Source organism: Balaenoptera physalus (genome assembly GCF_965194825.1).
Source record: "Balaenoptera physalus genome assembly, chromosome: 11".
In the NCBI taxonomy this organism is placed as follows: Eukaryota; Metazoa; Chordata; class Mammalia; order Artiodactyla; family Balaenopteridae; genus Balaenoptera; species Balaenoptera physalus.
In genome coordinates this window covers 36551146-36577482 of record NC_138896.1, presented here as the reverse complement: position 1 = coordinate 36577482, position 26337 = coordinate 36551146, and the positions used below count along the sequence as shown (strand labels likewise).

General features: G+C 38.5%; 1 protein-coding gene and 1 long non-coding RNA gene across 3 annotated transcripts in view; one reads left to right on the top strand and one right to left on the bottom strand.

The window, feature by feature from the left end:
* The window catches only part of LOC309637641, a 30765-nt gene extending 21282 nt beyond the window's left edge, over positions 1-9483 (top strand). Inside the window, exons 3-4 of one of the 2 annotated variants that reach the window (XR_014250712.1) lie at positions 7049-7095; positions 7946-9483. This is a non-coding gene — a long non-coding RNA (uncharacterized lncRNA). Of the gene's footprint in view, positions 1-7048; positions 7506-7945 lie in introns of those variants that run through there. The other variant, XR_014250713.1, reaches the window with a different exon arrangement.
* GLO1 (glyoxalase I) lies at positions 117-26094 on the bottom strand. The gene is made up of 6 exons (XM_082412558.1): positions 25892-26094; positions 13670-13752; positions 11221-11361; positions 10294-10361; positions 9491-9580; positions 117-6841 (listed from the first exon to the last, which is right to left on the bottom strand). Exons 1-6 carry the CDS (start codon positions 25973-25975, stop codon positions 6753-6755), a joined length of 555 nt encoding a protein of 184 aa, XP_082268684.1. The 5' UTR covers positions 25976-26094; the 3' UTR covers positions 117-6752.
* Between the last annotated feature and the right edge of the window lie 243 nt (positions 26095-26337).

Sequence of the window (26337 nt, the reverse complement as noted above, 5' to 3'; positions counted from 1 at the left end):
CCATTGCTCCAGTTATCTGCTTGGAGCATTTGTGCTTCCTATCCCCACAACTCCAGGTTCTGCTTGTCTAGAGGTCCTTCTTCTAAAAAGTGAGACACTTTCACCAGGGCACACAATATGAGTCCCATTAATTTCTTTTATTATGGTAAAATATACAAAACAAAGTTTACCATTTTAACCATTTTTAAGTATACAACTCAATGGCATTAAGTACATTTACATTGTTGTGAAACCATCACCATCATCCATCTCCAGAACTTTTTCATCTTCCCAAACTGAAACTCTGTACCTATTCAACAACCACTCCCCATTTCCTTTTCCCTCCAATCCTTGGAAACCACCATTCTTTCAGTCCTATGAATTTGACTATTCTAGGTATCTCATATAAATGGAATCACACAGTATTTATCTTTTTGTGTTTGATTTATTTCAGTTAGCCCAGCATCTTCAAGGTTCATCCATGTTGTAGCATGTTTCAGGATTTCATTCCTTTTTAAGGCTGAATAACATTCCATTGTATGTATATATCACATTTTATTTATCCACTCATCCATCAATGGACATTTAGGTTGTTTCCACCTTCTGGCTATTGTGAATAATGCTGCTAACAAACACTGGTGTACAAATATCAGTTTGAGTCTCTGTTTTCTTTTGGGTATATATCCAGAAGCGGAATTGCTGAACATACGGTTATTCTATGTTTAATTTTTTGAAGAACTGCCATACTGTTTTCTACAGCAGCTGCACGGTTTTACATTACCGCCAGCAGTGAACAAGGGTTCTAATTTCTTCACATCTTTGCCAACACTTGTTATTTTCTGTTTTTGTTTTCATTTTTATATAATAGCTACCTGAATGGGTGCAAATGGTATCTCATTGCGGTTTTGATTTTCAATCCTCTGCTCATTTTTTAACTGGGTTGTTTTTGTGTTGGAGGAGTTCTTTATATATTCTGGATATTAACTCCTTATCAGATATATCATTTTCAAGTATGATTTCCCATTCTGTGGGTTACCTTTTCACTCTGTTGATAGTGTCCTTTAATTTAAATTTTAAATTTAAATTTGTTTTAAATTTTAGTGAAGTCCAATTTGTCTATTTTTTTCTTTTGTTGCCTGTGTGTTTTGGTATCATATCCAAGAAATTACTGCCAAGTCCAATGTCATGCAGCTTTCCCCCATGTTTTCTTCTAAGAGTTTTATACTTTTAGCTTTTACATTTGTTTGATCCATTTTGAGTTAATTTTTACAGATGGTATAAGATAAAGGTCCAACTTCATTCTTTTGTGTGTGGATATCCAGTTTTTCCAGCACTATTTGTTGAAAACATTGTACTTTCCCCACTGAATGCTCTTGGTATCCTCGTCAAAAATCATTTGACATACGTGTGAGGGTTTGTTTCTGGGCTGTATGCTGTTTTGATTACTGAAGTACCATGCTGTTTTGATTACTGAAGGCTTGTGGTAAGTTTTGAAATCAGAAAGTGTGAATCCTCCAACTTTATTCTTTTTCAGGATTGTTTTGGCTATTTGGGGTCCCTTGAGATGCCATGTGAATTTTAGTTTGAATTTTTCCATTTCTGAAAAAGAAGTCATTAAGATTTTGAAAGGTTTTTAATTGAATCTATAGGTTGCTTTGGGATTAATCCCATTAGTTTTAAGCTTTGGTTGCTGCCCTGTTACTTTGGACAAGAAGAATCACCATTCTGGCAGTAGTAAGTGACCCTTATCATTAGGAAGAAGTGGGGCTGCTGCTACACAATGGGGACAGCTAGGAGTATGCTTAGCATCCATGTGACCCACTTAGGTGCCTGTTGGTATTCTCATGCCCAGTTTTAAAGGCAAATGGACAAGTGCAGCAACCCTGGCTGGTCTGAAAAGGACATGTTGTCCAGGGGCTCAGACCCCTCAGAGATGACAGTCTGGGTCACTCCACCAGGGTCACCACCTATATACTAGCAGAAGTGCTAGCCAAGGATGGTTTTGTTTGTTCTTTTCCTTTAGGTGTAAGGTTAGATTGAGATTTCTTATTTCCTGAGGTAGGCCTGTATAACCATAAACTTCCCTCTTAGAACTGCTTTTGCTGTAGCCCATAGATTTTGGATCACTGTGTTTCCATTTTCATTTGTCACCAGATATTTTTTAATTTCCTCTTTGATTTCTTCAGTGACCCACTGGTTATTGAGTAGCATATTGTTTAGTCTCCATGTTTGTGTTTTTTGCAGTTTTTTTTCTTGTAGTTGATTTCTAGGCTAAGAGACTAGATCTTAATTATTCCCATCACAATAAAGAATTATTATGTGACATGATAGAGGTGTTACTAACCCTGTGGTGGTATCAAATCACATACCGCACACCTTAAACTTACATAATGTTATGTCAATTAAAAAATTATAACACCTGCTTTTATCTTCTGAGCCTAGAACTTCCATTTTACTTATTTGTATGTATAATTTTAATATTCACTAGGGACAAAACTACCCTATAAACAGAAGGAATATTATTCTTTTATTCAAAACCTCCACGAGAATTGATCACCATTTCGGAAAATGATGTTTCCAACAGTAACATCATTCAATTTCTTTGAATGACCAATAAAACACACCTGTTATCAGTATGCATTTAAAGTTGTAACACTGGTACTTCCCTGCGGTTCAGTGGTTAAGACTCCGAGGGCACTGCAGGGGCCATGGGTTTGATCCCTGGTTGGGGAACTAAGATTTCCCTATGCCACGTGGTGTGGCCAAAAAAATAAATAAGTAAATAAAGTTGTAGCATTATAGCTCTTCAGGAATCATGAATTTAGTCTCTATTTTAAAATACCAAATAGAGTTATCAGTATGCTATTGAACAGTTTTACTTCTTCCATATATAAAAGAAAGCACCTGACTACTTCATTGTTTTCTAGTGTAGCAGTATCTGGGCATTTACATATTGAAATGCATATTTTATTAAAAATTGATTTATTTCTTTTTATTACAATAAAGGCATTGGACTGATCCTTTTTGAAACTGTGTATATAGGTAAGTTATATATGAATTTTGTTTTATGATAGTGGGTGTGATAGATGTTATAAACGTTCCCATGTTATAGTAAGGAGGGTTTGCTAAGTCTGATATAGTTGAGAACCACAATCTCAGAACAAGTTCTTTGAGGGCAGGAAATGTCTTCTGATTTCTTACAGCACCCTTGCACCCACTAAGTTCTCAATATTTAATTTCACCCTTTTGCAGTTTCTGTTTCACCTCTTCAGAAGCCCTTATTTGCTCCTCCATTCTGGCAGTTTCAATTTGGATACAGTGTCTACCCTCATGTAGGTAACTGCAGTAAATATGATCTAAGTCAGAGCGGTCTCAGTCCCTTTGTCAATGATTAGAGGCAGGCGAGTGACCCGATTCTGGTTTGAGACATAAGGAGAATTCTGCTGATGAGCTTTGAGAAAGGTTTACACTCATTAAACACACAAAAGGAACAACAGGTTTTCTTTCACTGGACATTGTTTGTACAATGACACCTGGAATTATAGTAGGCGGTTTTTTTTTTTTAAATTAATTAATTAATTTTTGGCTGTGTTGGGTCTCCGTTGCTGTACACGGGCTTTCTCTAGTTGCAGTGAGCTTAGTTGCTCCGCGGCATGTGGGATCTTTCCGGACCAGGGCTCGAACCCGTGTCCCCTGCATTGGCAGGCGGATTCTTAACCACTGCGCCACCAGGGAAGTCCTCATAGTAGGCGTTTTTGATCACAGGTATTATTAGCCCCCCAAACAACTGCTGAGAATGACAGTTTGTCAAAGATGGAAGAAACCAGGGTGCCTGATAGTTCTGAACCCTCTATCAACTCATTCCAGAACCTCTGAAGTGCTTGTTACATCTGATAGAGTTAGGTCTTTTCTTATTGTCAGCAGCATGCATCTTTACTGATATAACCCTCTTCACAAGCAGTTGTGTTGCCAAGGAATATTTATATACACTGTACGCAATACTGGTCAGAATGCTATATGGGGAAGCTATAGCGATTCTCTCACAGTCATCAGCTCCTATTCAGACCATATGTATTATAACTGAGAGTCTCATGTAGGGTTCATGAGCAACTGATTTATTTTACATTGACAGTAAGCTATACAGTCTGGCTGTCCAATAATGTAAAACAAGAAAACTTCTTGTGCTCTAATTCACACTTTCATGTCACCACTGCTCAGATAAATTAATTTAGAAGTGAATTGTTCTAATCCCTAGCAAGGCCCAGTGACACAATACATATTTTTTCAGTGCATACAGGGATCAGATTTAAAGAGTAGCAAGGGCTATCTTTTGGCAAGTTTTACTTAGCAAGTAGACAAGGCTTCTTTCTGAGGAAAAAAGGTTTAAATGACTAAATTTATGAATCTAATAACCCTCCCACTTGGTAATGCTAGTACCCAAAATGTACCAGCACTGGTTTCCACAACTCATTTTTGATATTTGTCTTTTCTTCTTCTCTGCACTTTTTCTACCAAAATCCTTTATCCATTTACTTTCCTCTTCTCATCTTCCTGACCCTTCCTTATCCATAGAAACTGTGTGCTTTGCCTGATGTATAGAATTACAACTATTCCCAGTTCTCAATGAGTCTGCAAGCCCCTTCAAAAATCCTGGTACTACTCCCCAAGGGCAGATTTTTTTTTTAAAAGAAATAACATGCTGGATAGAAGTTTACAAATTAAACAAACAGTCTTTTCTAAAATTTTATTTTACTTCAGTCTATTTGTTTGAACTGCTCACATAAATCCATTCTATCCAAAAAGGAAATGAAAGTGCTTCTAGCAGTGTAAGCACAGTAGGCAAGGCCTATCCAAAGGTCTTCCACTAGAGTCCACAAAAAATCCAAATGTAGTTAAACCACAAACTGGATGTTCTTATTATCTGTGCCATAAGAGATTTTCAAAATCAGTTTGGTTTTTTTTTCTTTTTTTTTTTATTCATCCATCCATGGCGGTGTTGGGTCTTCGCCTCTGTGCGAGGGCCCTCTCCAGCCGCGGCAAGCGGGGGCCACTCTTCACCGCGGTGCGCGAGCTCCCCACCATCGCAGGCCTCTCACTATCGCAGCCTCTCCCACCGCGGAGCACAGGCTCCAGACACGCAGGCCCAGCAACTGCGGCTCACGGGCCCAGTTGCTCCGCGGCATGTGGGATCCTCCCAGACCAGGGCCCGAACCCGTGTCCTCCGCATTGGCAGACAAGACTCTCAACCACTGCGCCACCAGGGAAGCCCTCAGTTTGGTTTTTAAAATCCATCAAATGTCAATCATGGCAGGGAAGACCACTGAGCTGATTTCTGGTAACTAAGTTATCACTGAACTTAATTTATCCTAAATGATTACTGGCATCTGGAAGACCTTGGGGTAGGGGCTCTTCACAAGTAACACAAGCACCAGTTGCACAGGGACAACCAGGCATCCCCAGAGCAGCCGCACACTCCAGACTTCCTCCACTGCTTCTTCCTCACCGTGGTACTCGGGCTTGAAAGCTGAGAGGACAATGCTCAAACTCTTTGAAGGTTTTTACAAAGAACACTAGGGAAGGAGGTATTGTGAGGTCCTAATTTTTTTTAAATTTATTTATTTTATTTATTTTATTTTTGGCTGCATTGGGTCTCTGTTGCTGCACGCGGGCTTTCTCTAGTTCTGGTGAGTGGGGGCTACTCTTTGTTGCAGTGCGCGGGTTTCTCATTGCGGTGGCTTCTCTTGTTGCAGAGCACGTGCCTCTAGGCACGCAGGCTTCAGTAGTTGTGACTCACGGGTTCTAGAGCGCAGGCTCAGTAGCTGTGGCACACGGGCTTAGTTGCTCCGTGGCATGTAGGATCTTCCCGAACCAGGGCTTGAACCTGTGTCCCCTGCATTGGCAGGCGGATTCTCAACCACTGCGCCACCAGGGAAGCCCCAAGGTACTAATTTTTGAGATATAATCTAAATACTAAAAATGATGATGAGATCTTGAGTCCTTAGCCTATTTATATTGCCTTGGATTCATTAAAGTTATTTTGCATGTCCAGCCTACTTTCTATCTCACAGCATACTGTGGAGGATTAAGGGAGATAAAGTATGTGACAGCCTAGTCCGTGTCTGCATACCCAGTATGTAATATTCCCACCCTCTTCCCCATCCCAAAATAAAGAGGTTAGTCCTTCAACTTTCAAAGTACTTTGTAAAGAAGAAATTAGTTTTTCTATCCACATCCTTGTCAGCATAATTCTGAATTTCTCCCAAGAGTAACTTTTCTTTTGTAAAATAAACTTTATACTATTTGAAATATACATGAAGCTTCATTTTTGTTCGGGGTTCTTTACTTCCCATTCTGAAGTTACTTCTGAGGAACTGAAACCCCAGAAGGTAATCACAACAAAAACATATTAAGTGGTTTTTTTTTTTGAAAATGATGATTCAAAGGCAGACTTGTAGACTTGTATCTCTTCAGAAGATAGAAGGCAAATGCAGCCTCTGAAGGGAATTGTTCTAATTATTGCCTAAAAAAGTAGTTATACAACTACATTCAAGGACATAAGACAAAGCACTACTTTAAAACTAGAATGACTGAACAGTTAGGTGAAAAACATAGCTGAGATAGGAAAGGGAAATGGACTTAAGAATAATTTTAATTGAGACAATAATCCATCAGTCCTAGATGCTTCTGTTAACTGAATATCTTGAATCACATTGTCTCCTTTTTTACCTTCCACAATGTCTTCACTGAAATCTCAAAGCAGCATTCTCACAGAACTAAATAATAGTTATCATTTTGTTAGGATTCAAAATTTCAATCCAGTAGCCATCAGGATCTTGAATAAATGCCAGGCCTTTCATTTTACCTGTAAAACAAAATGATTTTCATTACTGAAAAGACTTAAAAAAAAAACCTTAAAAATTTAAAATACATTTTTTATTAATTCAAATTTTAATTTGCATTTTAGTTAATTACATTGTTTTGTTTATAGTTTTAACTTCAAAAAATTCTATTGTCGGTGTTGCCCAGATGCACGATTTTCAGAATGACATATTTTATCTTCTCCACATAGCTGTAAACCAACTCTCCTGAAATAAACTGTGGGACTGGCTGCATCTTGTAAGTATCAGGTATTTATTTCACCTGCACAGTATCACTTCATGCTACTAGTTGAGTAGTCAAAGAAATTGTCTTATTTTAAAGGGGATAAGGGAAATAGATAGGTGCTCAAGGGAAGAGGTAGCATGGCTTATCTACACAGCCAAAGGACCCAGATGCTTAGGTCATACACTATTCTATGTAACCCAAGCTCTGCCAATCAGATTCTTTCTCCCAGGAATTCAAAACTGGGATTAAGAGGTTAGTAGGTCTAGTAGTAGAGTTCTTTGCTTAAATGGAAAAATGTGACCTCGGAAATTTATTTTGGTACCAAGATGCTGAAGTAGTTTGACTCCTATCTCTGGTTCCTTTCTTCAAGATCAACCCCAGAGGAACACAGATTAAAAAAATAGGAAAAAAAAAAAAAAAAAGTACAATGCCCCTGACGTGATAGTTGGGGAGAGGAATGGTGGGGGTGGGGTAGTGACTGTTTTAACCTCCTTTGTGTGGAAGGGGGTACTTTTGGCTGGAGCACAAGGCAGTCCATCATGGCTGTGGGAGAATAAACAGGAGTTTTGTTAGTTTGGCTCTTGCTTCTCCCAGTGCCTTGGGCATTAGCACCTACTCCCACAGGGTGGGGGGTTGAAACTACTGGTTCGAATGTCCTCACGAGTAGATAAGGGCAGAAAGACAGGTGGGTACCAACTGATCTCCCAGAGATTTCACTTTCCCCAAAACCAGGATGAGGGAAAGACAATCCCAGAAGTGTCTCCTACTAATACTACTACTCCATCAGGGACAAAGGGGGGAAAAGGATCTGACTACAGAATGTGAAGTATTTGTTTAACTCTTATTTTCTCTCTCTGCTCAGCACATCTCCCTGAGCTCATGTGGATTTTTAAGGACTGAGGTCTGGCCTTCCCCCATTCACACTGCCTGATGTTTGGAATAGCTAATGGTTTCAGTTTCAAAAAAAAACAAACAAAAAACCTCTGAGACCAAAATAATGAGAATTTGAGGAATATAACTATAAAACAAACAATGGATTATACATTCAAACAGAAGAACAAATATTAGATCAATGGGGACCAAGAACTGTTAAAACATGTAAAAGCAATGAGGAATATTCAATACGACCAATATGAAACAAGAACAAGAAAATATTAAGGGAGCCCAGCAAAAATTCAGTATCAAAATGATAATAGCTGAAATTAATAACATAATAGATGAGAATACAGAAGATAAATATAAGAACAGATACATCTGAGGAAAAATTAGCTAACTGGTATGCCAGTTTGAAGAAATCTCCCAGAAGGAAGGCAAGGACAAAGAAATAACATATATAAAAAGCCTCTAGAACAAAACAGAAGAAACTATACGAAGGAACACAAATCAGATTTTTCAGCAGCAACAGTGGATGGGAAAAATAAGACAATATAGTTGTACTTTCAAGACTGAAGGAAAATAAACCTAAGATTTTATAGTCAACAAAACTGTCATTCATATGTATACAGGCATGGTTCTGGGACATACAGAGCTTCAAGAGTTTTGCCTCACAAACCCTTTAAAAACAGTTTTGGTTGAGGTACTTAATAAAGGGACAGAAAAATCTGAAAGATGCTGCAAGAGATCTATGGAGAAAAAATATATACCTTGATATATTTATTATCTTAAAAAAAAAAGCCAAAGCCAAAGAAAAAGGAAAAATAAATCAATAATATCCTAGCCTGAGTAATAGTAACATAATGGAGGTAGAGGGGAGCAAGTTCTTTCCTTACTAGGGAGGAGGATATTTGGATATCAAATCTCCTAATTGAAAAAAAAAGGATTGAAATGAAACAGTGAAATATTTCAAATGAAAATTAAATAATAAATTATGGTGGCAAAAACAGATCTAAATAAAATAATTATAATACATGTAAATCCAACAAAATCCAGATATATACTATGTCAAGCGATATACCTAAAACTGAAGGACACACAAAGGTTGAAAAAGGATGAAAAAAAAATCAGGAAATTATTAACTGAAGAGACTTGGTGTAGTTACATTAACAGCAGATGAAACAGACTTTAAGGAACTTACTTTTTTGGGTGGTTAGATATACCCGAGAGAGTGAAAGCTGGTGGTCACTGAGAGAATGGTAGGGTCAAGGGGTGGAGAGAGAGCCTAGGTCCTTGATAGCTCTCTAGATCCTGTGACTAGTCCCATGTGAAGCCACCCTAGGTGCTGCCTTTCAGTTCCCTGAGATAACTAGGTATTCTTCCAATCATTTCCCTTCTTTCCTTAAGCTGGTTGGAGTAGAATTCCAAGTTACTTGCAACCAAAAGGATTTTACTACAACAGTACCCTCTGTGGGTGCTTAGTAAATGTTATATAACTAAACAGAGGCCTGAAGAAAACAAGTAGCAGACTCACCATCATCAGGTTTCTTCACAAATTTGACTCCCAGTTCTTCAAATCTTTTACAAGCACCGTGAACATCAGGAACAGCAATTCCAATGTGACCTTAGGTAACCACCCCCAAAACAAGGCAGAGAGAAAGAAGGAAAAATTACAACAGGGTACCCATGTGCCACAAGTGGCTTCCAAAACTAGTTTATTTCAAAACATAAAGGCATCTGAAAACAGACTGAATCAAGTTGGTTCAAAAGCTATAATATATTAAAGAACAAGAATCTAACTGGCTGGGTATAATAAATTAATTAGTTGCTCTGAATTATAAATTATTTAACATAGCCCAATACTGGCTCATAAATAGTTTGATCTGTTAAGAATAACCTACAACACAAAAGAGTAACCATTTACTCATGCTTAATAGGCTTATTATTGATACTGACTACATAGCAGCCAATTTAAATTGGTAATACTGTTGTTTTGATTGAGAGATTTTAGATCAAGGCAGAAGTGTATGCTGGCAGAAATCAGGATTATTATTAACCATCATTTTTGGTTTTTTGTTTCTTAAATTAAAACATCTACTGGAAATATAATACTGAGACTGAAAAGTAAAATCATTGTGAGAGTAAATGTAAAAAGTTTAGACTGAGATGATGAAATTAAACAACTCCTAAATAAAATTATTTGTGGAAAATAAAAATAACCATACTCCTAACAAATTGATTATACTTAATGTTTTAGATTGCTTACAATCATAAATAGGTACACAATGGAAAAATCACACAAATCCATGTTTATTACACACAAATAGGCAAACATACCAAATCCCCGAGGGTCTGAATTGCCACTGTGGTAACTCTGGGTCTCATCATCTTCAGTGCCCCAATTGCTGCAAAAGGAGGGAAAACATAATTACAAGTGACCTGGAGAACAGATATTCTGAAAAGAAAGCTGCAACAATCTTTGAAATCTTTCCATGTATATATGCTACTTAATATACTTGGTCTAATCTCTGTTACTGTAAATATTAAGTTTTCAACTACAGAAAGAGCAAATGGGCAAAGAATGACTAAGGAGACAATAAAACCAGGCATCTGGATAAGAACAATAATTATAATAATAGCAACTATCATTTCTTGTGCTAAGTACTTTATATTTCCTTAAGTCCTCAGAACAGCTCCAAGGGCTAGATCTGAGTATCTCCATTTTATAAATGAGACTGCCACTTAGGGAGGTGATATAACTTGTTTAGGGTCGCAGAGCTATTGTCAGAGCCAAGACTCATGTCTAGGTCCTTCTGATTCCAGGGCTGTTTTGAATCAGGGGACACATTAAATCACACACCCTGAAACAAATGCTCTTTTGGTATTTTTTAGCAGGTGCACAGAAACAACATAAAGAATAAAAAAGAAAGAAGGGGAATGCCAATTTCAACAAAAATGCTGAAATTATGAAGACCTTACTTATAGTACCTAAACATTCATTAGCTACCGTTTGACAAATATCTTGCCATTTCAGTCTTACATTCTCTATCTAAAAGGCAAATGATCTCACTTGCCCTACCTATGCCACAAGAACAATACAGAGACCATAAGATCCATATAAAATACTCAAACATATTGTTACAAGTTGAAAGTGATTAGGTAGACCTGCTTTGAATTAAGCTGATAAGACAGGAAAAAAAGTTTAAAAAAAAAAAGCTTCAAAAAAATGTAGAGTATATAAAAAAAATAAAAACTCATACTCACTGTGTCAGTTCAAGTGTAGCTTTTCTGGAGAATGCCCATGCTACTCTTTCATCTTTATCTTTTGGGATGTCATTTTTATCCTCATAAGCCAAGAAATAGAGTGAAAATTTCATAGTGGGAAAATCTAATTTTTGGAGTAGTCTGAAATTAAACAACAAGTCTGAATCAATTAACAATAGGAAAAGCTGATTCATACTAAAATCAACATAACAATATTCAAGTTCTACTAAGAATAAGAGCTGTACATGGTGAGGCTATTTTAATAGAAAAAGCAAGGAAAATCAATAAAAAAAAGTCATTTAAAAAAATTTATTCATCTGTATATATCAGTGAAATAAATTTTTTTTAAAAACGGAAACTTTTGTAATTCATCAATTCTTCAAATATAATGAAATTTAGTTGGATTTATGGTACTTGCTTATAAATGGCAAAAGGTATATTCAAAAGAAAATTTTATTTATTTTTAGTGAAAAATAGAACACATCACACCTTATTGTTCTTTCAGCTATACAGCATTGAGTTAAAGAAAAATACATTTATTGAGTTCTTACTATGCCAAAACTCCTAGGAAACTGAGGCTAGGTGTTAAGAGAGAAGGACAGATTAATATCACAAAAGACATGAATGGCAACAATAAAGTGGTTACAGTATCAAATACTGCAGAAAGGTCAGACAGGATTAAGTCTGAGAAGAGGTGAGCAGATATGGAAAGGTCCTGTGAGGGCAGTTTCAGCAGCATGCGACAGCAGAAGCTGGAGAATGGGAGGTGAGCAAGTGAAAGAGTAAGTGGTGGTCTACCTGTACAGATGGTCATGATGACGGGAAGGACAGCAAGAGAGCGGAGGGCAAGAATTATCCTAGAATAGAGAAGACTTAAGCTTTTTTGCAGGTTGAGGGGAAAGAGCAGTGGAAAAGGGAGACTGATCATGAGAGTGAGAGTGCGTGATGAATTACTCGTCCTGAGGTTCTGAGGAAGATTCATTGAAGTCGTGGCCTCTAAACTCAGTTTAAAGAGTGTAAGATTATTTTGCAAGGAGTAGGGTAGAATGAGGATACACACAATACAATTTTCTTTAGATTGTGGAGGATTAAATGCTCAAACATGACCTCATTCAAAATCAACAAGAGGAAATCGTTGCAGCGTAGCAAATGGAAAGTTTCTAGAGTTCTGTTCCAAATCTTTTACTTAATACTGTCATGTAATATGCCTTGGCCCACTAAGAGCTAGGCACTGACTCATCACAAATAAGATTTACTCTAACATGTTTATAATGACGTATCAAACACGTCAAATACTCCAATTCTGAAAACTATCTCTGCACCTACCAAAGCAGACGGATGGGAACTGGAACACTTGAACCTGTTTTAACTTGCTTTTCTCAGCTCAGCAGTTGTACCCTAGTTGGGGGCTCTTTAAAAACAAGGTCAACATTGGAGTCGATCAAACCTGGATTCAAATTCCAGCTCTGCCATATGCCCACTGTGGAATCTGGGGTCATTAAGTTAATGTCTTTAAGCTTTGGTTTCTTCCTTCCATGTAAAATAGGGATATAAGCTATCTCATAAACCTACTGTGAAGACAACGAAATGAGATATAAAGTGCCTGGCAAATAGCACGTGTTCAGTAAATCTGGTTTCATTCTGCCCTTTAAATATGTCATAAATACATGCAAAACTACTTTTTCTGGAAAGAATTATAGGAAACTGTTAACAGCAGTTATCTTTGAAGAGAAGGACTGGGGGAGGGAAGCTGTCACTTTTCACTTTGTATTTCTCAGAATTGGTCAGATTTTCTAACATAGACATATACTGTATTACTTGAAGTTTTCTCTCAGTGTCAACGGAGGTTATCTAGGCAGTAAATTAAAGATCGTTTTATTCTTTATGTATCTATATTACCAAAAACAAATAAAAACCCTCATGTTATTTAGGGAAACAAATCAAGAAAAATAAATATGTCTTAAAGATGATAAGATCAGTGAATATTACGTATTTAGCAAAAGAGAACACATCCTATAAAAATTGAATAGATGGGCCAATTTACCTAAAACTTAGAAAATGAATGAGTTTACCTAAAACTCATTTATTTTCTAAGTATTGTGTCTTAATAGCTATATCTTTTCTGAAGTAAACAAGAAGCTAAAAGTGGCCATAACATCAAAACAGTCTGGACACATTAAGGATTTAACTGGCAGCTCTTAGAAAGAAGGGAGTCAAAGAAAATGCAAGTATTGGTGTCATGTTGCCCAGTGAGCCTGGCTGGGATAGAGGAGAGGAACCTGACAGAAGCCCTGGTCAGTCAAGCCTAGTCCCAGACTCCTGGCCAAAAGGACTTTTGTGACCTTTGAAGCAAACTTGAATCCATTTTTACAATGGATCTGAAAACATTCCCTATATTTGCAAAGCTATGTATTTAAACATTATAGGCACCAATAAACAGTTTACTTACGTCATTCCAAGAATTCTAGTATAAAAATCCAACGACTTCTTAGGATCCTTAATTCGCAGCATGGTCTGCTGCAAGAGAAAATCCTGAAGGGAAACAGTATATATTAAACACCTTTAACTTTTACTACTTGCTACCAACACTAATTTTGCTTCCTGTAACAAAATACCAACAGTCCACCATTGTAACACACTGTTTAAGAAGAAAGAAATTTTGTCCCCCTCAGTCCATCATGGCTTTATTATTATTAAATACCTGTGTTCAGTCCATAAAGGCTATGCTCAAATCCAGGTACCTTAGTCACAGAGTTCTTTTGTTTGTTTGTTTGTTTTTTCTTTTCTGTGCCAAGTGCTGTAAAACAAGTTCAACAACCCTGTTTATCCTATCCCTATCCTATCCCTATACCTATCCTACAATCTTTCTAAGAAGCAATTTGGATCTGAAGAGTCTTAAAGAGTTCATACTCATTGATCAAAATGTTGCCCTTCTAAAAATCTATCTAAGGAAATAATTAGAAACTTGGACAAAGATTTATGTATAAAGACATTCACCACAACATTTACACAGTAACTACGGTCCAGACACTGTTCTAAATGATTTACAGAAATTAACTTATATAATCTTCACAACTACTCTATGAGATAAGTATCATACCATCCCCATTTTACTGCTGAGAAAGTAAGTGGCAGAGAAAAAACTTCAGTCCAAAAAGTTTGGTTCCAAAGTCTTTGCTTTCAACCACCTTGCTAAACTACCTCTAACAATGAAGAAATAGATAAATTATGACACAGTCATAACAGAATGTACGAAGACATTTAAAATGCTGCTTTAGAAGCACTTGGACATGCCCATGGTATATGACATACACGTTATATGTGAATTTTATCTCAATTAAGCTGGAAAAAATAGTTTAAAAAATGGAAAGATACACCATTTTTCTGACTGAGAAGACTTAACATAATAGATTACTTCTAAGAAAACACAAAAATAATATAAACTCTAAAACCATTTTTAACTTTTAAAAAGGAGTCTATACATGGCAAAAAGATTAAAAGTATATTCAATGTTAGTGGAGTTATTCATAAAAAATAGAGGTGTGTAAATCCTTTGTTGCCAAAGTATTATTTGGACGATATAAAAAAACAAGCAGGGCTTGCTTTTTATAAAATGATCAAGTTATTCTATGCTCAGATAACAGTTTTCTTTTTATCACCAAAATATTCTGCTAACTCTCTGTAACAGAATACCTCTGCTACTTTTGATAAACACTTGAATGATCTTGGAAAAAAGTTCCTTTCTTTAAAAGTTTCTAAAAATCACTGTTTATTACTATGGTTCTAAAATATTGTTTGAAATAAATATATCTTGCATTTAAAAAAGACTTAAGTTGATGTCGTCTCATGAGACAGTTCTTAACTTTGTCTTTCCCTTATTATGCTCTAAATTCAGAAAAATAAAAGATGTCTTTTATGCTCAAACTATCTTTGGGTTTTCTGGGATGATTACAAGGTAACAAAGATTTGCTCCTTTGCCTTATAAAAAGGAAGAATGATAGAAATAATCAGTCTTTTGTGACGCTCGGGGTGGGCAATCTCCAAATCTAATTAATTTAAAACTACTGTGAGAAAATTTTAAAGGTACAATCAGGGATACTTCTAGTACATGTACTACGTGCCTACAATGTAATCCTGACAAAACTATAAAAAGTGGAGCAGGGCTTCCCTGGTGGCGCAGTGGTTGAGAATCTGCCTGCCAATGCAGGGGACACGGGTTCGAGCCCTGGTCTGGGAAGATCCCACATGCCGCGGAGCAATTGGGCCCGTGAGCCACAATTGCTGAGCCTGCACGTCTGGAGCCTGTGCTCCGCAACAAGAGAGGCCGCGATGGTGAGAGGCCCGCGCACCGCGATGAAGAGTGGTCCCCGCTTGCCACAACTAGAGAAAGCCCTCGCACAGAAACGAAGACTCAACACAGTCATAAATAAATAAATAAATAAATAAATAAATAAATAAAAGAACGTGAATTTCAAAAAAAAAAAAAAAAAAGAAGTGGTTACTTAAGAACCATTCCATTTAAAAAAAAAAAAAAAAAAAAGTGGAGCAGGGAGTGAACCAAAGGGTCAAAGTCAAGGTCCCTTTGAGCACCTCTTAAATGGATTTTCTGGTATAAAATGTGAACTCAGGTAAAGCTTCATTTTTTACCTATGGATGGCCAATTGCTCCAGCACCATTTGTTGAAAAATCTGTCCTTTCTCCACCGAATTGCTTTTGCATCTTTGTGAAAAATCTGTTGGGTTTATTAGTGTGAGTCTATTTCTGGGTTCTCTACTCTTTTCCACTGATCTATGTCTATCTCTCTGTCAATACCACAGAGTAATGATTACTGCAGCTATATAGTGAGTCTTAAAATCAGGTAGACTGATTCCTTCCACCCTATTCTTTTCAAGATTTAGTTATTCTACTCTCTTTGCCTTCCACATAAATTTTAGAATAACCTTGACTATATCTAAAAAAAAAGGTTTGATAGGGACTGTGTTAAACATGTATACCAGTTTGTGGAGAATTAACATCTTTGCTATGCTGAGTCTTCCAATCATGAACACAGTATGTCTCTCCATTATTTAGATTTTGATTCCCTTTATCAATGCTGTATAATTTTCAGCATACAAATTCTGTACATGTTTGATAGATTTATACCTAGATATTTAATTTTGTTGAGCAATTGTAAATGGTATTGTATTTTTAATCTTAGTGCTCATGTGTTCTTTGCTAATATATAGAAATCCAATTGATTTTTGTATGTTTATCTTGTATTCTGCAACCTTGCTGAACTCACTAGTTCGAGGTTTTTTAGACTCCTTAAGATTCCTATGTAGACAATCATGTCATCTGCAAATAGGGACAGTTTTATTTCTTTCTTCCAATCTGCCTGACTGTTATTTCCTTTTTTGCTTTACTGTACCAGCTGGAACTTCCAGCACTACGTCAAATAAGAGTGGTGAGAGCAAACTTGCCTTGTTTCCCAAAATTAAGGAGAAAGCATCACCATTTAGTATAATGTTAGCTCTTAAGTTTTTCATAGATGCTCTTTATCAAGTTGAAGTTCCCTCCCATTCCTATTTTTTCTGAAAAAACAAGTGTTTAAATCATGGTGTTGAATTTTGTCATGTGATATTTCTTCTTTAGCCTCCTAATATGGTGAGTTACTGTGATTTTTTTAAATATTGAACCAGCCTTGCATACCTGGAGTAAACCCCACTTGATCATGGTATGTGATTCTTTTTATATACCACTGAATTCTATTTGCTAATATTTTGTTAAGGATTTTTACATCCATACTTATGAAAGATATTGGTCTGTAATATCGCTTTTTTTTTTTGTACTGTCTTCACCTGGTTTTGATATCAGGGTAGTATGACAGCTTTATAAAATGAATAAAAGTGTTCCTTCCTCTTCAATTTTCTTGAAGGGATTGTATAGAATTGATGTTAATTCTTCCTTAATGTTTGGAAGAATGCTCCAGTGAAATCATCTGGAACTGGAGATATTTTTTAAAAAAGATTATTATGAATTCAATTTCCTTATGTTATAGAGCTATTCAAATTATTTATTTCATATGGGTAAGTTATGGTAGTTGGTGTTTTTCAAGGAATTGGTGGTCCATTTCATGTAAATTGTCAAATTTATGTATGTAGAATTGTTTTCAGTATTCCCTTATCACCCTTCTCTTGTCTGCAGTCTACAATGGTATCCCCTATTTCATTCCTGATATTGGTAATTCGTGTCTTCTCTCTTTTCTTGTCAGTCTTGATACAAGTTTGTTAATTCTGTTGGTTTTTTTCAAAGAACCAGCTGTTTCACTGATTTTTTTCTAATTTGTTTTAAATTTCATTGATTTCTGCTCTTTATTATTTCCTTCCTTCTGCTTGCTTTGGGTTATTCTGCTCTTCTTTTTCTAGGTTCTTGAGGAGGAAACAAATTCTTGATTTAAGACATTTCCTATTTTCTAATATATGCATTTGATACTATAAATTTCCCTCTTAGCACTGTCTTAGCTGAGATGCTTTTTACATTTTCATCCAGTTCAATGTAATTTTTAAAATTTCCCTTGAGACTTCCTCTTGATCCATGGATTATTTAGAAATGTGTTATTTAGTTTCCAAGTTTTTAGAGATTTTCCTGTTATGTTTCTGCACTGATGTCTAGTTTGATTCTATTGTGGTTGAACATGCTCTATATAATTTCATTTATTTCAAGTTTGTTGAAGTTAGTTTTAGGGCCCATGATATGGTCTACCTTGGTATATCTTCTGTGGGTATTTGAAAAAAAACTGTACAGGCATAGCTCGGTAATATCATGGGTTTGCCACCACTGCAACAAAGCAAAGATCACAATAAAGAGTCACACAGGGACTTCACTTGTGGTCCAGTGGTTAAGACTCCGTGTTCCCAATGCAGGGGGTTCAATCCCTGGTCAGGGAACTAGATTCTGCATGCTGCAACTAAGAGCCCGCATGACGCAACTCAAGGAGCCCGCATGCTGCAACGAAGATCCTATGTGCCACAATTAAGACCCGGCGCAGCCAAATAAATAAATATGAAAAAAAAAAAAAAGTCACACAAATTTTTTGGTTTCCCAGTGCATGTATGTTTACTCTCTACTGTAGTCTATTAAGTGTGCAATATTACTATGTCTAAAAAAATGTACATACCTCAATTAAAAATACTTTATTGCTAAAAAATGCTAACCATCATGTGAGCCTTCAGTGAGTTGTAAAGGTTACTGATCACAGATCACCATAACAAATATAATAGTGGAAGTTTGAAATATTGCAAGAATTACTAAAATGTGACAGAGAGAATCAAGCAAATGCTGTTGGAAAAATAGCACCAACAGACTTGCTTCATGCACGGTTGCAACAAACCTTCAATTTGTAAAAAAACCTAATATCTACAAAGTGCAATAAAAACAAGGTATGCCTGTATTCAGCTGTTACTGGCTGGAATGTTCTATAAATCTTGATTAGATCTTGTTTATTGATGGTGTTGCTGAGTTTGTCTATATCCTTGCTAATTTTCTGTCTAGTTCAGTCAATTGTTGAGAGAGGAGCATAGTCTCCAACTAAAACTGTGGATTTGTCTATTTTTCCTTCCATATATCAGTCTTTGGTTCACATATTTTTGCAGTTCTATTGTTTGATGCACACACATTTAGGATTGCTATATCTTCTTAGTCAATGGACCCTTTTATCATTATATAACGTACTTCTCTATGATAACTGTCTTTGCTCTAGAGTCTACTGCATTTGAAACAATATAGCCACTCCTGCTTTCTTTTGATTAATGTTTATATATGTTTTTCCATCCTTTTAGTTGCCTCTGTCATCACATTTGAAGTGAGTTTCGTGAAGACAGCATATAGGTGGGGCATGTTTTTACTTTTCTTTCAGTTTTATTAAGATATAATTGACATACAGTATTATATAAGGTTAAGGTATACAGCACGACTTCAACTTACATATGTTGAGAAATGATTATCACAAATTTAGTTAACACCCATCACCTCACATATAGATAACTTGGGGCATGCTTTTAAATCCACTCCACCAATATCTGTCTTAATTGGTATATTTACATCTAATGTAATTATTGAAATATTAGGGCTTAAATTGGCCATTTTATTTCTGTTTTGTTTTCTGTTTGTCCTTTCTTTTTATCTTTGCCTTCTTGTGGGTCACTGGAATTTTTTTTATAATTCCATTTTGATTTATCTATAGTGTTTTTGCATACTCTTTGCATAGCTTTTTTTTCTGTGTGTGTGTGTGTGTGTGTGTGTGTGTGTGTGTGTGTGTGTGTGTACCGCCATGTTATTCCTAGGGTCTCAAGGTCCCTAGCCAGTCTGCCATTCTCTCTGCTTTTCCGAGTCCTCCTGTTTTTGTTTTATCTAAGCACAGCTCATTTTATTGCATTTCACTTTGTTGCAGTTCACAGGTATTGTTTTTTTTGTTTTTTGTTTTTTGTTTTACAAAGTGAAGGTTTGTGGCAATCCTGTGTCCAGCAAGTCTGTCAGTGCCATTTTTCCAAGAGCATTTGCTCACTTTATGTCTCTGTGTCACATTTTGGTAATTCTCACAATATTTCAGACTTTTTCATTGTATTTGTTATGGTGATATGTGATCAGTGATCTTTGATAACAGTATTGTAATCGTTTGGGGGTGCCATGAACCATGCCCACATAAGATGACAAACTTAACTGATAAATGTGTGTGTTCTGACTGCTCCACTGATAGACCATTGCCCCATCTCTCTCCCTCTCCTCAGACCTCTCTATTCCCTGAGACACAACATTGAAATTAGGTCAATTAATAACCCTACAATGGCCTCTAAGTGTTCAGGTGAAAGGAAGAGTTGCATGTCTCTCACTTTAAATCAAATGCTAGAAATGATTAAGCTTAGTGAGTAAGGTGTGTCAAATGCTGAGACAGGCTGAAAGCTAGGCCTCTTGCACCAGTTAGCCAAATTGTGAAAGCAGAGGAAAAGTTCTTGAAGGAAATGAAAAATGCTCTTCCGGTGAACACACAAATGATAAGAAAGCAAAACAGCCTTATTGCTGATATGGAGAAAGTTTTAGTGGTCTGGATAGAAGAGCAAACCAGCCACAACATTCCCTCAAGCCAAAGCCTGATCCAGAGCAAGGCCCTAACTCTCTTCAATTCTAGAAGGCTGTGAGAAGTGAGGAAGCTGCAGAATAAAATTTTGAAGTTAGCAGTGGTTGGTTCATGAGGTTTAAGGAAAGAAGCCAGCTCCATAACATAAAAATACAAGGTGAAGCTGCAAGTGCTGATGTAGAAGCTGCAGCAAGTTATCCAAATAGCTAAGATAGTGAATGAAGGTGGCAACACTAAACAACAGATTTTCAATGTGGATGAAATAGCCTTATATTAGAAGAAGATATCACCTAGGACTTTCATAGTTAGAGAGAAGTCAATGCCTTCAAAGCTTCAAAGGACAGGCTGATTCTCTCGTTAGGAGCTAATACACTGATAACTTGAAGTTGAAGCCAATGCTCATTACCATTCTGAAAATCATAGGGTTTTTAAGAATTATGCTGGGGACTTCCCTGGTGGCGCAGTGGTTAAGAATCCGCCTGCCAATGCAGGGGATACGGGTTTGATCCCTGGTCCGGGAAGATCCCACATGTCGCGGAGCAACTAAGCCCATGCGCCACAACTACTGAGCCTGCGCTCTAGAGACTGCGAGCCACAACTACTGAAGCCCATGCGCCTAGAGCCCGTGCTCTGCAACAAGAGAAGCCACCACAATGAGAAGCCTGTGCACCGCAATGAAGAGTAGCCCCGCTCACCGCAACTAGAGAAAGCCTGCGCACAGCAACGAAGACCCACCACAGCCAAAAATAAATAAATAAATTTATTTATTAAAAAAAAAAAAAGCTACAACAGTGGCAAAAAAGTTGCTTGACTTTGTGTTCTACCTTTCAAATTCTCTTTCTAGTGATGAAGACACTCATTTCTCTAGAACTGTTACTAAGGAGCTTTACATATTAAATCTTACTCAGAATCAAAATCAAAATCTCCATTGCCTCTATCACCTTCCATCTTCAGAAAAGGAAAGTTTCAATCTTGAAGCCCATACCTCTAACCTCAGCTCTGGTTTTACATCTCCATCCAGTCTACTCAACATTTCCACCTGAGTCAAAATATCAAATTAATCACAGCCCAAATAAATACTCCTTCCTACATCACCAACAGGGAATGCCTCTAGAATGCCTCTAGAATCCGACTTGGGTGTCGGCCCAAGTCAGACCCCTGAAGTCTTCTCAGATTCCTTCCTCGCCACTCCCTCTGTAATCCAATCCAAGTGTCCCATCAACCTGACTGCTCAAGTCCCTCTGGAATCTTTCTCCTTGCGTTTCCAAAGATCACTACTACCTTGCTCATGTCCTCACTACTTCCTGCCTAGACGACTGTCAAAGCCTGCCTGGTCTCTCTGCTTCTTGCAGGCTAACCTAAATGCAATCCAGAGTGATCTTCCTATAATGGTACCAGACTGATCTTTCTATAACAAAAACCCAACTGTGTCATTTCTGGGTTAAAAATCAATCCTTCAGGCACTTCTCTGGTGGCTCAGTGGTTAAGAGTACGCCTGCCAATGCAGGGGACACAGGTTCGAGCCCTGGTTCGGGAAGATCCCGCATGCCACGGAGCGGCCGGGCCCGTGCGCCACAACTACTGATCCTGCGCTCTGGAGCCCGGGAGCCACAACGGGAGAGGCCGCCGCAGTGAGAGGCCCGTGTGCCACGGCGAAGAGTGGCCCCTGCTCGCCACAGCTGGAGAGGGCCCGCGCACAGCAACGAAGACCCAACGCAGCCAAAAATAAATAAATAAATAAATAAATAAATAAAATCTATTTTTTAAAAAAAAAGATGTTAAAAAAAAAAAATCAATCCTTCAGTGGTACCTCACAACTTTTAGAAGAAAGTCCCCAAAGCAAACACATACAGTTGCTACATACTTCTCTAACTTCATCTTTTATTACCACTCCACTAAACTGGTCATCTTAAATGGTTTTGATTTCATACCTTTATCAGTTAAAAAAAAAGAGCATGCCCCACCATAAATGTATATATATTTTAACTGTATACACATAGAAATATACTAATAAAACATATATTTAAAAAAACATATTTACCAAACAGAAATCTTCGCAGGATGAGAAAAACAAATGAACCAAGTGGGAATGTTCATATTTTCTTTGAGCATCTCAATGACTGTTTTATGTACCTTCCCCTTAACTCCTATTGCCTATAACTTCAGTCTCATTGTATACCTCTCTGATGTCACTGTGCTTTTATATATACTATGGTTCTCTCTGCCGAGAACAGTCATTCATCCATCTGGCCATTGTCCTTCTTCCTTCCTTGCCATTCTTTCTTCCCTCAACCCCTGCCCGCAACTCTACCTAGCTACTTCCTTTGATTTGTTAAAACCCAGCTTAAGTGTCACCAACACTGAAAGTTTTCCCTGACCTCATCATTTACCACTCAGATGGGAAGGGACTCCAGATAATTTTATCAAAGGACACTGATGGAGACAGTAAAAAGAATGTATTTCAGGAGATCACTACTTGGGAAAAGAAGCACTTGGCCTTTGAAGAAAGTTAGCTAAGTAAGACAGCCCAGGAGGTGGTGCAGCTGTACATTCTTTGGTCTGCCTTTACGACAAAGATGCAAATAATGAACAAACAAGTTGCCTTTCTATCACTGCTGTTCTCTTCTTTCCAAACCAGGCCCTCATCACTTTTCTCACCTTCTGGAAGAGCCTTTTAGGTATTCTCATCACCTCCAGCCTTGGATCCCTCCAATCTATTCCATAGAATGATTTGAATCCCTCAGTGATTCCCCACTAACTATATAAAATTTGATTTTCTTAGAAGTAACATTCTAAGCTCTCTCCATGATCTGGCTCCAACCTACCATTCTAGTCTTCTCCACCACTGCTCCACCACTTAGATAACTTGAACTTGAACCAAAAACAAGGTAACTCATTTCTCCAGAACATGCTCCACATTGCATCTTTCTGCCTTCTCACCACATTTTTGCTCAGATGTTTTCTCCACCTAGAATGCCCTCCCATGTAACCATCTCCCATGTGATGTTGGGACCCCATCCATCTTTCAAGGCCTAGAGTCACCCCCACCTTCTGCTTGACGCATTCCCTGTAATCCACAGTTGAAATACAACCTTGAATTGCATTGCTTTTCATAGTTTAGAGATCATAGATACATTTTATCCTTATAGCAACTTTGTTTACACCCCGCTAAGATCACTATAGCCAATGACAGAATTGGGGATTCAAACGTAGGTCTTCAGCCTCCAAATACCCTGTGTATACATCATACCACAGATGCCACCTCTGAAAATCTCTACTTTCTGCACTCCCACAGTGCTTTATAATTTCAAAAGCACATAATCCCAGTTCCATCTTATGTTAGAGTTGGTGTATGTTTGGTGAAGGGAGGAACTTCATCTTGTTCATCTGAATGTCCCCCAAGGTACCTACCATGCTCTTTACATATAGCAGATGATCAGTGATCAGACTGAATTAATTCAGTTAGGTTTTCTATTTTCCTTCATGTCAAGTTCCAAAATTACTGCTGTAGTCAGTACTCTAGAAGCACAATAGGGAGTGTGGGCTCCTCGCTAGGCAAATTACTCAACACCTCTATGCCATTGTCTACTTATATATAAAATGGCGATAATTATGCCTTCCTCACAGGGTTGTTGTGAGGATTAAATTAAGTAATGTACTTAAAATAACAAACCGGGGCCTGGCACACTCAATATATACCAGCTGCTATTACATACTCCATTTTATGTCCCCCATATGGTGCTTCTAGGGTGCAAAACGACTAATCTCAAAAAATGATTACTGGGACTTCCCTGGCGGTCCAGTGGTTAAGACTCCGTGCTCTCAATGCAGGGGCACAGGTTTGATCCCTGGTCAGGGAACTAAGATCACGCATGCCACATGGCATGGCCAAAAAAAAAAAAAAAAAAAAACTTCAAATCAAGAGAAATTGACATAAATTAAGAGTGTGTAGGACTTCCCTGGTGGCACAGTGGTTAAGAATCCGCCTGCCAATACAGGGAACACGGGTTCAAGCCCTGGTCCGGAAGATCCCACATGCCGCAGAGCAACTAAGCCCATGAGTCACAACTACTGAGCCTCTGCTCTAGAGCTGGCGAGCCACAACTACTGAGCTTGCGAGCCACAACTACTGAAGCTCGCACGCCTACAGCCCGTGCTCCGCAACAAGAGAAGCCACTGCAATGAGAAGCCCGTGCACCGCAACAAAGAGTAGCCCCCACTCTCGGCAACAAGAGAAAGCCCGCGTGCAACAATGCAGCCAAAAAAAAAAAAAAAAGGTGTAAATTAAGAATGCAAAGAATTGTACTCAATCAATTTTATCAAGCTCTCCTTGAAATCTTTTTTTTTTAATAGTCCAGTACATAAAATGCCCAGTTACCTGGGAAATTAATTTACACTGAATAACTCAATCTATATTATGTGAAATAACGAGGTATTAACATTTAAGAGTATAAAAAATAAGATTAAGTGTGAGAGGAAATGTATATATTTACTTCTTCCCTCTTAATTTTGCAGTGACATTTTTCCTAAGCTAAGTACTACCAGGTGCTAGTCAAAGGATTTAGCAATTAGAAGTGTCTGACTCTTCACCCTGAAGGCAAAGAGCAAGAGGGACTAAAGTCACCGACCGGTCTTAGAGGTCTGTACAAAGCACATACTCAAACTTCAAGGAATTTAGAGCTTCCCCAGTCAAATGAATACATACTAAGGCGTTTTCTGACAGCGATGAGTACACTGGAACACTGGAGTAAACCCCCGGAGCGGCTGCCCTGTCTGATCTTGACAACGCCCGGAGGCACCACACCTGAGTGAGTTACAGTGACTCTCAGTACAGACATGTTAAGCAAGCTGAGGGATGAGAGCCTTCATATGCAACTGGTCATTCCTCTTACTGGGTCTCAGCTGCAGTGAGAGGGTCAGTGAAGGAATTTCCAAGATTCCCTTCGGATCTAAGCTCCATGATTCTGCCATCTCTCCTGGGGCCACCGAGCACAGGGAGGGCATAAGTGTGGCCGTGAGCAACCGGAAAGGCCAACCCAAAGAGAAATTCTGGGCGCGGCTAAAGTCAGGAGCTATCAGATTGGTTTGGAGGAGTTAAACGCGGAGCCAGGACAGTTATAGAAAAATGATCCCGGCTGGGAGGAGCTGGCCCGTAGAGCTTCGAACGTAGACTGGAGTTCAGAAACTTCTTTTCTTACCCGCCACCTCTATTGACCTGGGGAACACGCACACCCACAGACAAGGGCTCTGACCCTGGGTTAGCCATGGTTTCCTGTTACCGTCCCAAATCAAGCAAGTTAAAGCAAGCAGGATCGCAGTCTTTCAAACAACTTGAAGAAACGGACCCTCTCCAGATCCCCCACTGGACACCACTGGCCCTCTTCCCAGCCCACTCCGATCCGCCCAAGGCGGGCGGAGCTGCAGTGGTGGTAGGATGGGGTTCGAAATCATCCAGCCCAAGCGAGGCCTGGCTGAGTCCGAGGGACTGCTCCCTCCTGGGGTCCCAGTCGCGCCACGCAGGGCGGGCCCCGACTCTGGAGAATTAGGTTCTGCGCCCACCTTGGTGCTGGGATCCGGGTCGGAGCAGCAGCCGAGGGCGGCCTCGTCGGTAAGGCCGCCGGACGCGGGCTGCGGTTCTGCCATGGCCGCACTGCTGTATCGCGGACGAAGGTCCCCAGGAACGCAGCAACCACCCTCACTCTGCCGGCCACGAAGCTCCCTTTACCGGCGCCGGCGAGACGGCACCACGGGGTGGGCGGCCGCTGAATTCCAGCCAATTGCTGCGCGGAGAGCAAGTTGGCTGTCTGCTGATTGGGTCCCAGTGAGTCAGCGCCTCCGGCCACAGCGCTCTACACCCAAGACTACAATTCCCAAGGTGCCTTGCGTATGATGGAGGGCACCTTGAGGTTAAAAAAAAAAAAAAATCCAAACCTGCCAGCTTGAAAGCGCGTTTCTCTCTGTTGCTTGATGACCTAATCTTGTTTCTGTTTAGCTGTTAAAGTTCA